Genomic DNA, 17,374 nt, shown 5'->3' on the forward strand with positions numbered 1-17,374 from the left:
CTTCCGAAGGGGATGATGAAGCATTTGTTGACAACAGATTCTCGTTCTGAAGTTTAATCGTTGCTAGACGTGCCGCTTTTTAGGTTTCTTGACGTATTCCCAGGATCCCTTATGCGAAACAGGCACTTTCTGTTGAGTACCAGAAGACCTACTGGTCAAAAGGTGTTCCGTTTCCGGATCGCCCTTTCCCTGAATATTAAAAGAAACGGGCGATCAAACCACCGTTGTCTATAAGCAGGACAATAATCGGGACATCAAGAAGAAACTAACGCAGCAGTGTAAGTTGGTGAAGAAAATAATTGTTAGGAAAGTATAATAGTATTACAGAGAGATGCGTGGCTGATGAAAATTACTACAACCAGTTTGATAACTTGCTTCTCGTAGTCGGCTATTACCAGTAAGCTTATACTCAATTTCAGAGAGGAAAAACTACTTAAGATAGAATTGTCTTGCTACCCTGAGCAGTTGTGAAACCTCAGTGCACAATTATGGACCATCACTTTGTGATGATTAACGTGCTTATAGAGAAAGGTGTCTGAGACCGACAAAATACTTGAGAAATATTCTAAGGATACTTCAGAAAAATAGTTTACCTGGTTCATTTACTCTGGCGCTTCTCTCGGATCTTCTCACCGTTGTCCAGTCATTTGTTTTCAAGTGGCTAGGGACACTTGTGTGAGAAATTTAGATCGGACAAGCTACAGAGTGCATGCTAATTTATGTCCATCTGAGTAGGCACCTATAAAACCATCTTGAGATGAATCTGTAGTTCAGCTGCTAGACCATTTTACCATTCATCAGTCATACTAACCCGAAAATGAATCGTCAGTGGATACTATGGTTCCACATTTGTCTGGCATGGCTTTCAGTTTTCCCGTTTGCAAAATGTCAGGTAGGTTTGACCCTCATCTTCTAAGATGTTCTACCTGTTTTTTGTGTGCAAATGTGCGTCCGGCAACTATGGCATTAGGCAATTAAAATTTAGGACTTCATATGACCTACTGGAGTGGGAAACATAGGAAATTGCGGATGTTTACATTGTCAGACAAGTCTACAGTTTCAAGTGGTTTAATAGCTTGACGGGACATTTTGTTGCCGTCTATTCCATGTAGAGATAAAGTAAATAGGATATGGTGGTTGGGTGACTCATTCATATACTAAGTTCAGTGGGAATTCTGACTAGTTTCTGAAAAACTGGACAACCGGTACTCGTCGGTACGGTCCACATGCGGCTGGTCGACTGATCCTTCAGTTGGCAGGTTCCAGCTGTTGGAGGTAGAATAACGCGTCCACACCTTTGTAAGACGTCCGGATGAACACCGAACCCAGGCCAGTGTACCTTCTGGAATCTGAAGATGCGTGTTCATTCAGTGACCTTGAATATGTGGTTTTTCAAGCGACCAGACAACAGTGTACAGGACAACTTAATTCGGCTCATTCTTCCTAAAGGCGTGCCTTACTTGGTCTGTTATTAATCGCAAATGACTGAGTCAGCAGCTAAGCAGACTGGGATCCAGGATTCTTGTCACAATTCATTAGACTGAGCAGTGGATGCAATTTCCTGGGGCTAACAGATAGAACCTGCTAACCAAAAGTAAACTTAGCTCGTCTTTTCAGAACTTCTAGAAGAGTTTCTGTATAAGTCTATTTTTGGTACAACTGAAATGATCACGTCTTTGCTAACTCCAGCCTTAACGATCACCTTCTAGTAGATGGTCGATGACAGTCTGTGATAAACACCAACTTCTCATAGAGAAAGCTTATTGTCAGGTCTGCTGTATACTGCGAAAACGCAAACGGGCAAACAGAGATTCCTTTTAAATAACCATCGCACTCATATAGCAGTCAACACTGACGCTTCCGGTTGTTTCCCCATTTCTAATGTTCCTGGTTTTGTGTCTCAGTGCGACGTCGGGTTGCAGAGCATGTATATTCGATCACATACTGCCTACGGTTTCTATCCGTCAAGCTGCAGTACCAGGCCATGTCGTGTCGCACGCTGGTGGTGAAAATCCCGAACCAGTAGTTGTTTGGTTTCTGTGCTTTTGTGTGAATACTATCGGCGAGGTTACATCCTCAGAATAGGCAAAGTTGTCTGGAAACATAGATTACTCTTCTGCTCCTTTCACGATAAGATGTTTAGCTGACCGGTTCTCTAGCACAGTAGCAACTAAGATGCCCGTGCGCCCCCAAATGTTTAACCATTTGACCATTTAATTACCTGTCAACTTGCCTAACTACTTAGTTACTCACCTGCGCACTGACTTGGTCACTTAATTTTTACCTTGCCATAGTCAGATGGAGGGGGCTTCACTAGGCGGTATTAAAAATATCCTCATCACTGTTACTACTAACAAAATTAAAGTAACCTGCTGAGAAATTAAAACAGCACCCCAAGCTGAGAGAAAATCCGACCGGTCGGGGATAAAAACGACAGAAGTCTGCTGTAATAGGGTTTCGTAGGGAAAAATCGGAAAAAATCCATCAAACTTGACCCCTCAAAGATTACCCTTCCGGAAAACCTCAGGTTCTGTCAGTCGTTAAGTCATCGTATGAGCTCCCATAGAAATTCATTACTCACGAAACACGACGGCATCGTCTACATTGTGTTAAAGCAACTAGCTCGTATACAAACCACAATGTTTCAACTGCCATTTTCAGGAAGGAAGTGCATTTCAATACACCATGGGTGAGTTCAACGTTTGCTTGGTTTCCTGTCTTTATTAAGTCCCGTGTACTGTCTACGGTTATCGATCACCTGGGATACCCAAACACACAATGATCGAACGTGGTCGGTTTTCCAACTGTTCCTTTTCTGAAACAAAACAATGAGAATGAGCTTGTGTAAGACTTGTTAACAGCAGGTTTATCGCTTTAGCTAAGTCCAATCCTCTAGACTTCCCCATTGCACCCTGGCAAGCAAAAAAGGACGTACTTGATTGCTTTTTAACAGTCGAGTGAACATTTTCCTCATCAACTCTAGTTTACTTTTCCTAACAGAGCACACTACTCACAGGATTGTTAAGACATCTTCTGGACGTTCCTTACACTTGTGAAGTTTGGATAGCCTGGATGTAGGAGTAAATAACACTGCGAGATGATGTCGTTGAGATCAGATAACTGGGGCAAAAATTAATCGGTGGCTCTTCTCTCTGAACTGTCCGAAGCACTTATCCGAAAGTTCATTCTTATTCATTTCAGTCCATGCGGAATAGTCAAAAACCTACCGTAGCTAGCATAGCTCGATCGGTTGTTGATCAGGTGGCTGTTGATCTGTTCACCGAGCCTGGCAATGGGCTTGCAAACTTTTCGTCACCATACGAGGAGACAACATCACTGCGCAGTTGGGTGCGTATGGTGACCAAACGTTTGCAACCCAGTTGTCAAGCTCGGCGAACAGATCAACAGCCACGTGATCAACAACCAATAAACTCATCTGAGTTACCAATATTTCAACACATTATCCCCATAGTTGAATTTTCGTACCATCACCAGGTTCAAAATATCAGCCATCGATTCTCTTCCTGCGACCCACCTCGGTGGTCTTTAAAGCACCCTTGCATTCTCGTATTAACTTGACGTAAACGGATTATGATTTTGTTGATCGCAACGTGAATGGCATGAGTGAAGGATGCACGGCAGTGGATTCTGTCTCAAGGTGAGTTAGCCACAAAAAGAATAAAGCAACTTTAGAGTGCATTTCGGTTTTTCAACTCGGACTAACTTTACTCACAAGATCGTGAGCGGAATTCCGGAATCTCCTTGTTGTACCAACAAACCTATTATCGGACCAACTATCTTGCAACACATTCACGAACGGTAGCGATACCAAACGCATTACTTAATAGTTCGAAGTATGCTCTGGTGTCTTTTATCTTCCTGGTTTGACTAAACAAAAAACTTGTGTGATTAGCGCGACTTCTCATGTGATTGCCACTAGTTTCCAGTTCATATAAATCTAGAGAAGTCGGGCTTATCAAAGCAAATGTGGACATGACACAAAATCGGTGCTTCAGGTTCTGCTTCAAAAGTGCGTTCCATGGTTTGTGACATCTACGCGTTGTATGTTGGGCTTGACAACTAATCAGGTTCATTCGTACTCCTGATTTTTTGGAATCCAGGCCAAATGATTGGTGGTCTTCAACTCACATAATTACAGCAAGTACATCGCACAAGTGACTGTTTTCCGAATTCATAGTGTGTGGCCTGAAGTGTTCGTGACAGGTTCTTACATAACTATTCTCTACGTCGTACGTTGCGCAACATCCCATGGGCATTGTCACGGCTGGACTATTTCGGAGTTTAGTGTGGTGATATACATCATGCTCTGGGCTTAGTGTAGTTCGATTGCATTAATATTTCCTCGTTGACTACACCCGTTGTCCACGGTTTTCTGGCAACTGTGATTAGTAATCACCCGTGTGTGCAGACTTGGCATGTCATTTTACATACGAACTGTTTCTCATGTATTTTAAAGCATCCTGAATTGGTTTGCAGAAATATGCTGCAATCCGAATGAGTTGTATCAGGGCGAACAATGTTACCCCTGTTCTGGTATTAAGTGGATCAACAGCGGCATGATTTTTCCGGTTGGAAGGAATGAATGCATTGGCATAGGGCATATATAAACACATATCTGACGCCAGATTTGCTACTCTGACTCTGAGGCTCGAAATCAAGGCAAGTGTGACCGTTAAACCCAGGATTCGTCTGTCACATTCGGCGGTCGCGGTGCCAAAATGCGTCGGAACTTCTGGGTCGCCATATTGGTCGGTAAGTCCCGTTTACTGTCTGCCTACGGCTGCCGATCACCTGGGAGACCAAAACACACAACGATCCGATATGGCCTGTTTTCCAACTGTTCTGTCTGCTTACGTCTACAAATAATGGATGTCTGTACCACTTCATCACATCCAAGCCAGCTCCCGGAAAATCGTTCCGAATCAATGATTAAGCCTTGACTCAGTTCTCGGCCCTCCTGGTCCCCTTTAAGCAAAACCACCAATTGCACGTACGGTGTAGTATATGCCCAAAACTAGTAAAAAAAATTTGCCCCTAATTTCAGTTTGCACACAAAATGGGACCGCAGATGCACAGCTGCCTACAGGCAGTGTTTGTATTACTCGGAACTCTCCCGAGGACAGTGATAACAATTGAAGTATTGCAAATTTGCATCAGACGGAGGAAAACCGAAAACGCGTGGTTCTTATTTAGGAATGTAGTGTCAACAACAGAAAGACGAAAAGCCAAACCGACTGAGCTGGACAGGATTCGTTGGTTGGTGTAGAACGGGTCCATAGCCTCATTCCTAATTTGATTTTTACTGAAAGTGTACAACTCAAAACACAATGTTGCAAGTTGCAAGTGTGGTCCGGCATCTGCGCCGAAATGGATACCCTGTGTCAAGGGTTTTCTGGCCAAATAAATGATGGATTGGTGTGAGTTTACGCACTGACCTTTCACGTTGAATCGTACTGACGTTAGATGAGGCCACGTTCGTCCTGCGTATACACCAAACTGAACGCCACAGCGAAAACACTGCTGGGTATTTCATTATTCATCCCAACTGCAGCTATTGAAGTACTACTATCCTCGAATCACTGGGACCGAGCGTCAACTTGATTAGTTGTCAAATAGTGCTTACCACGTGATTGGCTGTGAGGAAACACGTCAGCATGACGTGACAAGCTCGAGTCGGGCGTCTATAGTTCAAACTGCAGGCACAAACAATGATGTGCACTTCTAAATTGTATGAGTACAGTGCTTCCCCCTATGTGTTGTAGACAGAGGTGAACAATTATTCCAAGACAACACAACTGAGAGTGGTCTGATCACCCACAATAACGGAATTGAATACACAAAGCAAAGGATGCACAACAATCGACCAGTAAAATAATTGTTCCATCAAAGAACTTCGACAATTCTACGTGCGACTGAACACCGGGTTCTGTTTTGATTGTTTTTTCACATTCACAGTCACCTATTGTCCTCGTTATTATTAGTTTTGTTATCACTAATACCATTATTATCAGATAATCGTTTATAAAAACAGTAAAGAAGTCTTTTAAATGCTCCTACGTTCATGAAACCCACGCGTACTCTCTCCGGCTAATCAATAACCTAATGAAAACTCATTGTCTGTCTACCCAAGATAGGAAAGAATGCGAAATTTCGAGTCAAAATAGATCAACCTAAGATATTAGTAGTTGCGGAATTCGACTGCAATGCTATTCTCATTCTTACCTTCTATGTCACCAGATATTGATCCAAACTCTCAGTATTCAAAAACAGTTACAAGAATATCCAAATGAGACCACTCAGAATTCTTCGGCCCAGCTCTAATCCATCATTGTCATCGGTAGCCCAACGTATGCTATTGTACGACCATGATTTAGTTGAACGCTTTATTTTTAATAAAAGAATAAATGTGGGTGAGGAAGGAGCCTAGTGGTAGCCTAGCACAATCATTCCGAGATGCCTACATCTTCAGACACTCATTCAGATATTCTGACATCGATTAGCAACAATATCTTGCAGTGCCTCCACCCGGTTGTATGTACAAGTTATTGATCAGCCTGGTTGCTCCAGACGACCACTTTTCCAAGAGGATTTCAACACTTCAGGCTCTATAGATGCCTATTTTCCATCAAATTGACTTTCTGCTTGAACACCAAGTTATTCACGTATCGCAATTACCATTTGATAATCTGGTGTTGATGGGCAACTCAGCTGAAACTTCTCCGAACATCTCGTTTATGGTCTTCCTCAGTTGGAGTTTCTGCTTGGAAATCGTCCCATCCTTGTTTTGTAACGATTTTCAACATATTAAGGTTTCAAGACTGCGCATAATAATATCGATAAAAAACCCTATACAAGGTGTCACCAGTTTTTTTGGAACTTATTAGGTAGACCTGATTTCTATATTCAGAAATGCAGATAATTATAGACGAGAGAAGAGGCGAATTTCAACGGAGTCTCCCGTAAGCATCGCAGTAATTTGCAAATAAATGTTTATCTTACAGTGTAATATGCTGGTGGGGTGTTAAGTTTGTGGAGATGATGCATCTTGACCTACCGGCTGATCTCCGAGAAGACTCAAACTGGCAATGAACCATCTAGAAAGGTAGTATTGAGTCCTGATTAATAGCACGGCGAATCCTCTTTGCAGATCACCGCATCCGTTCGCTAGTGCTCCGTTAGTGTTGATGAGCGTTCCAATTGCTCGGTTTTGAGCGAATGAACTCAAGTCTTCGACGAACCTAACCCAATCTGGAGGCGTAAGCAGGGATACAAATTAAAGAAGCAGTTTATCAGCGTTATCTTTGAGGGTTCTCGTCTTGGGTGAGCATGAAACCTCGACACTGTTAGAATATTTCTATCCTTGTCTCGATTAGTTGGTTAGTTCTCACCCAGGCATCTAATCACTACTATACCGTTACATCCTGGAAGCACCTGGATTAGCATGTCTGAACTCTTGAATATGTTCACGTTTGAGCGAGTTGATCGTGAGATCAGTTCACTGGCAGAGTGGCTGGTCATCTAACGAACGGTGTCTTCTACCTGATTTCTTCTGAATCCCTGTCGGGAACCAACAGAACTTCGGAAGACCCCTCACACAGGAGTGATGAATTTTAGCGTTCAACTGCATTTTAGGTATATTCCCTCATAGTTAGGCAAGTTGAGTCCCTACATCAAACCACTTTGTGTTGGACCTATACTCTCAAACTTCTTATTTAACCTAGATAACATTCCGCGCTATTGTGGGCGCAACGCATTTGATCCTTACTGGACGTGTATGTTTCAAACCGAACCAGCGACTCCATCCTCGTCACTACATCTCAACGAGAGGATTGTCGGTGGCGTACGGTCACAAGTCGGTCAGTGGCCCTGGATAGTTTCGCTGATGTTCAGAGAATCATCCGAGGAAGTTCGCCAAAGAGTTGTGGAGGCAGGAGGAAAGCTAATTATCCACACCAATCCGGATGGTTCCCAAATGTTCCACTTGTGTGCCGGTACCCTGATTCACCCAGAATGGATCGTTACCACTGCCCACTGTTTCTTGTAAGTTCTAAGCCATGGGACCATCAAGCGCTGGAAACGAGCTATGCATAACTGCGTTTGATTCGAAATCTGGTTACTCATGAGTAGCGAGGTGGTTCACTAGAGAAATGCATCGGTCTTCACACAGGACGTTATATGTATCTGTATTGTAGTCAACTCACACGTGTTTAATTAGTCTCTCTCCGCCTTCCCTTTTGGGACTAGTCTTGCAGTCTCACATCATTGAGGACTAGGGTTTGACCAATATTAAACCTCATCAAAACTATATATATCCCTCAGCCGCGTCGGGATGTTAACTGCGACTATCAGATACGCATGGCAAGTGTGTAACATCTGCTGTACTGACCCGCACTGGAGACACGTGAGTGATCACGCGCAAACAAGTGAGATCATGCACAGTCATGCAATGTTAACAGTTTGTCCCAACTATCAGCAGACGCCCTAGTAACTCCACTGACTAATCCTACCATGAACTCCCTTTCAAACTCTCCCCATGAACGATTCACACATGCAACTTATTTTCCCCATGGTTTTAACAGTTGAAATAACAGGAAATATCGAGTTCTTCCAGTCATTTTGCCCATGTTTCTCCCGACCGCGTACTGTGATACCCTCTCTCACAGGAGACCTGGTGATCAAGGAAGCAAGGGTTAACGGGAGTTATTTGTGTACACAAATTTTGCTGGGTTTAAATTACTGCCCGGTGATCTTCTTGACTTTTACTTCCTCTGTATGGTTGAGATCCCCTGTTGATAACCCCACTCTCAACGCTCAGTGTCACACACATGTTGGTTTGATGATATCCCGAGAATCCTAAGAAAACCGACACTCCAGTTTTACCACGGCTTCAAATTTACTGTGGGGCCGTCTCTTTTACGAAAGCACAACTTGAACCTCAGAAAATTCAAGAAACCATGTTACCCTTCAGTCTGAGTAGTAATCGTGGGACCGCTGTACGTAAACCGTGTGGTTGAAAAGTGAGTAAAGCTAACTGCTTTTTGAGTATACGGTACTTACAATGTGGTTGACCACTTGCAGCCGAATAATGTAGTATTCAAACATCGATCGGGTTCGAACAATTTTCAAAAACCAGACTGTGCATACTGTTGATCATTCTTGGCATGGATGTGATCCCTAGCACAATGGCATCATCTGTGTTGTAAAATCTCAATTTCTTGTCGTAATTTTGACGTACAGTAATGCGCAACATCTCATGGGTTCTCATCAACCGGGGAGGAGACCCCTCAATGACTGAGGAAAGTGAATCTTTGAGCCAGAGCACAAGTATTCAGTTTCAAGTTTCTCAAGCGCTATCAGTCTCCTACTTTCCTGTGGGACTCCGTAACTTGACTTGATTAACTTATCTGTATTAGTGACCGATAGCTTTCCTAGGCGTTCAGCTACTCGGTTTGCAGTGTAAGCTACCTAAATCGAATTCGACTGTCTTCGATTTCACTGTCTGTAAACCATATGTGTACTGCGGATTAACTTACTGAGACAAAGAAAGCTATTTTCTCAAGGGTTTGAGATATTCACAGAAGATGTCTGCCATTGGTTGGGGAGGGTGTTGGTCCACGTTTACGAGGTAGTTGTTGGTCTGTTTGGTAGGTTGTGGAGGGTTCAACCGCCACCATCGGAGTTTCTGCAAAAACTAGAATAAAATACGTAGAACTGGCAAGAATGTCGAGAATGGTTTTAGATCAGTCGAGCTGACACGTGGTAGTGTGTGGTTATCAGAGGGAAAATCCATCAGCAGAAGTAGCTTAGATCTCAAGTGTACTTAATCTCCTCCAACTGAATTGTTCTATCACTTACGAGCCACTGACCAGTGGCACCCAACGTTTGTCAATTGAAGCATCTTGAACCGGAGGATTAGGGAGCTAAACTCAACCAGAAGTAAACTGAAATCTCCCCAACCTACCCAGGATTTAGGCAACCACACTAATCGACAAGATCCTTTAACTAACATTCAACACTGAACTAGTGTGCCAATCGAGACTGCTCTTGCCGAGTGGTTCTCCATCTGTTTTAAAACCCTTGTCAACTTGGTGACCCACTCACTTGACGCAATGCAGCTTTTGTGTTAAAAGCGAAACGTTGCCCAGTTAAAAACTGCAACTTGTTTACCAAGCCCTTCTGAAACGAAAAATAAAGCGCCATTGTAAACGCCCGAATTTAGGGGTGACTTTACCGGAGCTGAAAAAACTCAGTCCAACATGCGCTTTGCCCTAATCGGACCCGTTTTGTGTGGATGCAAGTGGATCGATCTCCTGATGTCTACGACCAGTTTAAACACTTAGTATCAACATTACTTGGCCCCTGAAGTCACCCGTACGCATGGCATTAGTCAAAAACAGATCAGTTTTCATCAAACTGCATATCTAAATTCGGGACATGAAACCTACAAGGATCAGGTTTACCCTTGGTTGTTTTGTATTCACCTGAAGAGTCCCAATTGAGTAGACATTTGGGCGCAATTTTTTTAAGATTGGCTTCATTTGTAATTATCACTCAAAGAACTCCAATCCCATCTGTATGGTTTTTGACTGTCCGCCAAGGAATAAGGAAGTGGTCAACATTCCATCGCTTACCTGGAACACCGGGGTAAGTTTGTTAGAACGACCAGTGACACGATTAATCGGATTTCTGAAAACTACTGGACGCATGAGATAACCCAAATTAACCAATGAAGCAGCCAACTATTTGCCCAGGGCAAAACTGTATGCCATTGGTCACTGATGAATTCTTCAATCCAGTAAATTTTGCTAAGTGTGGGAAGAAGGAACATATCACACGACGAGTGAGAAGTCACCACTCGAGGACCCAGTCAATACGTGACCACGTGATATGGATTCCATGATTGGCGGGGTGGAGCTGAATTCAGTGTCATGCAAATTAATTAGACTGTTTATCAGCCGTCCTTCAACTACTATTCGGGAGGTAGTGGTCTCGCGTGACCTCGGAATGGTTATCATTTCCACTAGGGATGAAAAGACCGTATAGTACTTCTCGCATAGGTTCGCCTCACTTGCGAGATAATATCGCCTACGAGACTTTCCAGATCCTTCCATACTGTCAACAGTACAGTGTAGTGAGGCCTACGGATTTCCACGTACTGCGCTAAACAATAGGATGCCTCTGGGTAAGCCGCAAGGGGTCCGGCTTACATACACAGGAGAAACACTTCGTATTGTTTTGTTTCGTAATCTTGCGGGTTAGACTCTGTTCCAGTAACACAAATGTAGCTTATTGATCCGCCTTCTTCTGGGCGAACCTGAATAGCTAATTAGCTAGCGGTTTTACGGGACTACACGACACATGGACTTCGTAGATTCGAACAGTCAGTCATTAGTATCGACACATGGACTTCGTAGATTCGAACAGTCAGGTCATTAGTATGGAGTGCTTTTTTCCTGAAAATTCGCTTTCTACGCGCACGCTCCTGGTTTGAATTAAACCATCATACTCAGAAAATACGAAAAAAATGTATACGTAAAGGAGTTGAAAAGTTGGGGGAATAAGTCATATGGTTAAAGTGACACTCCTATCACGGTAACCAGCAGTCACGAAAGCGGGATTCGTTCACATGATGATGAATCTCTTTTCTAATCGAACATTGCTCTTCGGTTTAATCGCATCCGCCTCAGACACGAATTGCCTTTTGTTACCATGCGTCCCTAGATTCTGGATGGCTTTTGTTACAGGTGACGTGTAATGTCCAAATTACCCAGAAACCGCCTCAATAGAATAAGAACAATGGAGTTCCAACAAAAGCCTTCCTGTCCCCTAGAAAAGCAAAGGCAATCTGTGTCACCTGGGTTACTCACTTGTGCAATACTGGAAGTACCAGTTAAGCATGGAACTCATTGTTTTCTCGGTCCTTTTTTTTCTCAAACCTATTCAACCCATGGAAAAATTCAAGTTACTGCAACTGAGCAAACTAGCTTTCCTCTTGTATGTGGTCCTGCCCGATTTCCACACCTGTACTGAACAGCTGTCAGTCCCTATCAGAGTAAACACTGGTTCTATCAGTTTTTCTCAAATGTTTCCAGTCCTACTGAAGCGTATGCTCACTTGTCGACCGACCCAGCCAGATGGACTGCCCGCGTTGGTGAGTTCGACATGCTGGACGAACAAGTGCCACATTTTGACATGAATCTGGAACTGATCTTCCCCCATCCCGAATACAATGGTAAGTTACCGAGGCGAGATTTTGGTGACAGTAGCCCTAAATTTATTCTAAAGCCATGAAGTCGCCCACCTGTTGTTGTCCGAGTCAATCTGCAGTGGCAACAAACCATGTCTGCAACCTTATATATTTGGCTTCAACGGTTTCGTCTATTGAACCAAAACAGTGGGTGACTGGCCATTGTGTCTAGGTCCAATTGTGGTCGTCACGACAAATACCATAGACGTTTAACAGAACGCCCTCCACTCCAACAGATCGCTGATCACTTAGTGAGATCAACAAGTCAGTGTGATCTGACTGTAAGCAATAAGCAGCTCCTAGTGATTGTTACGACCGTTTATTGTGTTGAATTTTGCTGAAGTAATCAGATGGATGAAAAGGGTCTCACTTGTTTGGACTAGCAAACTTTATTTTCTGCCCAGAGAGATCGAAAACCTTATTTTCGACATAGCCCATATGAAGAATTGGAGAAACAACTATTCTGCATGGTTATTCTTTATTTCACAGGCACGACGATCGCAAACGATATCGCACTGATCAAATTAGCCGAGCAAGTTCAACTAGGTCCGAATGTTAACATTGCCTGTTTACCTAAAGCAAGCAACGGTGATCTGCCCGGAGACTGTTGTATCGCCGCCGGCTGGGGATACACCCAGGAAGGTAGGCTTATAATGTGTTGTTACCATCAAACTTGCCTGTAAATACATCTTCAGTTGCTTCATTCCACGTATGCCAAATGCTTTGAACCGCAGGTCCGAGAAGATCACGTGACGAACAAATCATGCGGTATACCTATAGCCTACTCAGAGAAGCTAGTTACCTCGTTCCGAATCGTCCTTCATCCGACGCGTTCTCTTAGTTCTCAGTTAGATAAGTTGGTAAGGATTCAGTCCTAATATTTGGATTGCTTATCAGTATTTACCTGATATAGCAAGATGAGTGCCTCAGACGCATTGTTCAGATCCATCGTGTTGGTCAGATAAGCGGTGATGATACTTGAATGACGTGATCTATTGTAACGCAGAATGACAACTGCTCAAGGGATAGCTGAGCGCCCATTATTCTGCACGAGCTGAAAATGCGATTATTTCGGTGATCCGTCGCTAGCTTTCGTATACTGACTGTGCCAAACGCTCAGTGTCTCACTTTATTGACAGTTATAGGTCTGTTTCATCCTGGAATATGTTGATATATTTTCTTTGTTCCCAATGCGAAAAAAAGATAAAGAAAAGCAGGCTGTGGTTTGAATTTCCCAACATTACTTCAGGATGAGAGTAGATAATGACAACAAATCAGACAGTTGAGCGTCTTCAGTAAATGCTCCCGTTCTCAAAGACCTTCATGAACAATGTGAGATGGTCTGTCAGTCAACTTATTTCGGACTTACTGTATGTTCGTACTTTGGTACATCTGAGGTAGTGCATCCGCGTTCTGCGCAGAAAAGGAGAACATGATAGAGTGAGTTTTTCAATGGTCCACATGCAATCTGAACGAGGACAAACAGTCACTTAAGCAGATATCACCCGGGTGGGTTATAAAAGCGACAAGTTAACTGTGCCCTAGACAGGCTCGTTCGCGTCAAAACAAAGTGTATTCTACGGCGCAATAGGGTGGAGAACGGGCTTATCCGCCAAAAATAATAACACGAGAAAATGAAGCAAACAAAGCATTCCAAAATAATTCTTTGGCACTTGGTGAGCTCAGCACTTTGTAAAACTTATGTTTGGCGAGGAAATCATTCGAAACATTACGCTAGAAAGGCGCCGGTATCCGACCATCCGTGACATTGGGAAGACATTTTTCCGGAGCTAAAGATCCAGAGAAATCTCCCTCATTGGTAGATTATCGCCAGTCTCACTGTACAGTGCGGTACCCAGCCTGCCTCTGCAATCCAGTATGGAGATGTGATAAATTTCCCTTGTTTTAGATTGAGGTAGTACTCGAGGATTGCACAGAATGCTCTACCGTGTTTGCCATGTTTAAAACTCATCAGGGAAACGTGGCGTCCGGGGTGCAGCGCTTGAAAAAGCTGACCGCCGCATCGATTAGAGGGATATGTCACCAACTGGCTATGTACAAATAGAAGATGTCCTGATTGGTTGCAATCTGGGTCAAGCAGAATCGAACAATTTTAGCATGGCTATTCTCTCACTATCAGAAAGATTCTAGCTTGATCCTGTGAATCACGCTATAAACACAACTGTAGTATGCTTCCTCTGTCTCCCTAAAAGGCTACCTCAGGTTGTCCTTGCCTTTGGTATACAGTGGTAGGCGGAACAGTACATCCAGAACTAGCATAGTAGCAATGGATCACAGCACCTAGCTCGTACGAAATAGTTAGACTAGATGCCTCAGTACAAATGACTATTGTAGGTGAACTCAAAAGATAAGTCCTAAAGCAGGCAGAATTGTTAGTTGGACAACCATAATTTTGACCGATAAGAGAGGACATATCTATCGTACTATAAATAAAATAGATAATATTCGGAACATCTTCATTTTTACCTGACACAGACAGGAACTTTGGATCTTCCGTTTTAAAAACGATCGATATCATGCTGAACTTCATCTACTTCCACCGCCCCCTTGAAAATGGGCATTTTACGATTTCATTTGTCCCATCGTATTTCAGCCTGGCGTCCCAACCCTGTTCTTATTGTTCACTAACTCCGGGTTGAGGTCGCAGTATCTGCTGCCACTTGATGGCAAGCAGATTGCATTTTTTCGGTACAGTAAATCCGTTATAATGTTAGTGTTTTTGGTAAGTGTGCAATGATATTCAATGATATTCTCCTTCCAATTGAGGAGGGTGCAGTTGGTGATGTAGGAGACCTGTTATTCTGGTTACTACCACCCGGGGGGTAAGATCTCGTTCTGCAGTGTTCCTGACAAAGTGAAGGTGGCTCTCAGTAGTCACTGTAGGCGGGCCAGTGCTGTGTAGCAGTTAGCTGTAACCTGCTTGTGCAGTTTATAAAAAATGGCACAGCAATCAGCTGTCAGAAGTATTTGGGGATACCTGGACCCCAGTCAATTACTGCACATGCAAGAAATTTGCGATTAATTTGAAACACTTAAGTCATGATAAAGCGCGTTTTTAAACTCAGCGTGCTATAACAGTGAAAAATCGTCAAAATGAGAAGATATAGACTAAATCTATTGTAACAACGATCGAATAAACTTATACTGTTCTGTATTGATATTAATGACGTAAATCAGCTCCGTCATTCTATGCAGGGTCTCAGTCAACTGACAAAGTCGGGCGAACACATCGGTAAAACCGGTCGTGGGTCTCAGGTTGTCCTTGCCTTTGGTATACAGGGTTGGGCGGAACAGTATATCCAGAACTAGCATAGTAGCAATGGATCACAGCACCTAGCTCGTACGAAATAGTTAGACTAGATGCCTCAGTACAAATGATTATTGTAGGTGAACTCAAAAGATAAGTCCTAAAGCAGGCAGAATTGTTAGTTGGACAACCATAATTTTGACCGATAAGAGAGGACATATCTATCGTACTATAAATAAAATAGATAATATTCGGAACATCTTCATTTTTACCTGACACAGACAGGAACTTTGGATCTTCCGTTTTAAAAACGATCGATATCATGCTGAACTTCATCTACTTCCACCGCCCCCTTGAAAATGGGCATTTTACGATTTCATTTGTCCCATCGTATTTCAGCCTGGCGTCCCAACCCTGTTCTTATTGTTCACTAACTCCGGGTTGAGGTCGCAGTATCTGCTGCCACTTGATGGCAAGCAGATTGCATTTTTTCGGTACAGTAAATCCGTTATAATGTTAGTGTTTTTGGTAAGTGTGCAATGATATTCAATGATATTCTCCTTCCAATTGAGGAGGGTGCAGTTGGTGATGTAGGAGACCTGTTATTCTGGTTACTACCACCCGGGGGGTAAGATCTCGTTCTGCAGTGTTCCTGACAAAGTGAAGGTGGCTCTCAGTAGTCACTGTAGGCGGGCCAGTGCTGTGTAGCAGTTAGCTGTAACCTGCTTGTGCAGTTTATAAAAAATGGCACAGCAATCAGCTGTCAGAAGTATTTGGGGATACCTGGACCCCAGTCAATTACTGCACATGCAAGAAATTTGCGATTAATTTGAAACACTTAAGTCATGATAAAGCGCGTTTTTAAACTCAGCGTGCTATAACAGTGAAAAATCGTCAAAATGAGAAGATATAGACTAAATCTATTGTAACAACGATCGAATAAACTTATACTGTTCTGTATTGATATTAATGACGTAAATCAGCTCCGTCATTCTATGCAGGGTCTCAGTCAACTGACAAAGTCGGGCGAACACATCGGTAAAACCGGTCGTGGGTTGTTGAAGAGTTTCCAGTAACCTTGTGAGTAGTTTCTTCTATGAAAATATACCGCAATATCTGAAACATGAGTCGATCTGTGTGCATCACATTCGGTTGAAGAATACCATAAATAAGAGTTTCACTCGAGTTCCTCGTGAAAACCGATTGATTTGAAAATGAGTGTATTTGTCGCAATCAGTCCAAATTGGTTTCAAGTAGAACATAAGGTTGACGGCAACTCGAGGTTTGTGCCTGTCTGATGACCCCCAAGAAGGGCGAAGGGCTGTCGAAGAGATTTCAGCAACCTTGTGAGAAAACTGTGAGAATTAAGTTTCGTACGTATATCGGTATAACCAGACGAACTAGAAATCCAGAATTCAGCGAAGCGTAACAACCAGCAAGTATGTATTCGAATTGGCGTATATGTACAGCATATAGAATATTAAAACAAGAGAATAATGAATAGAGCAGCGAATAGAGTATCAGTCATGTTCATCACATCCGCCACACCTTGAGTGAGCGTGTGGGTGTTTATAGTCCAGTGGTGGTCTTGACCGCAATCTTTCGGATCTTCTCGGAATGGAAACTTCAGGCTCTTCACAGGTTGTGTGTTCTTCAGATACGTTTTGTTCAGATACCATAAGATCATCTACAAAGGACTCATTAGTATTTGAAACAGCAGGAGTGCCGTTAACAGACTGACCTCTAGTATTGAATTCAACCTGGTCAATGTGTCTCCGATGACAAGAGAGATCATCCAGATCGATAATTGTGACCATTCGTTTGCCATTTGATGAAAG

General features: G+C 43.0%; 1 protein-coding gene across 1 annotated transcript in view; it reads left to right on the plus strand.

Annotated features, from left to right (window-relative positions):
* Positions 1-7,795: 7,795 nt before the first annotated feature.
* The window catches only part of T265_04673 (hypothetical protein), a gene marked incomplete at both ends in the record, with an annotated part of 16,024 nt that continues 6,445 nt past the window's right edge, over positions 7,796-17,374 (plus strand). The window contains 3 exons of the mRNA XM_009169464.1: positions 7,796-8,061; positions 12,114-12,253; positions 12,713-12,947. Coding sequence (XP_009167728.1) covers positions 7,796-8,061; positions 12,114-12,253; positions 12,713-12,947 — 641 coding nt within the window. The remainder of the gene's footprint in view (positions 8,062-12,113; positions 12,254-12,712; positions 12,948-17,374) is intronic.

Source organism: Opisthorchis viverrini, assembly GCF_000715545.1.
Source record: "Opisthorchis viverrini unplaced genomic scaffold opera_v5_80, whole genome shotgun sequence".
NCBI classification, from domain to species: domain Eukaryota; kingdom Metazoa; phylum Platyhelminthes; class Trematoda; order Opisthorchiida; family Opisthorchiidae; genus Opisthorchis; species Opisthorchis viverrini.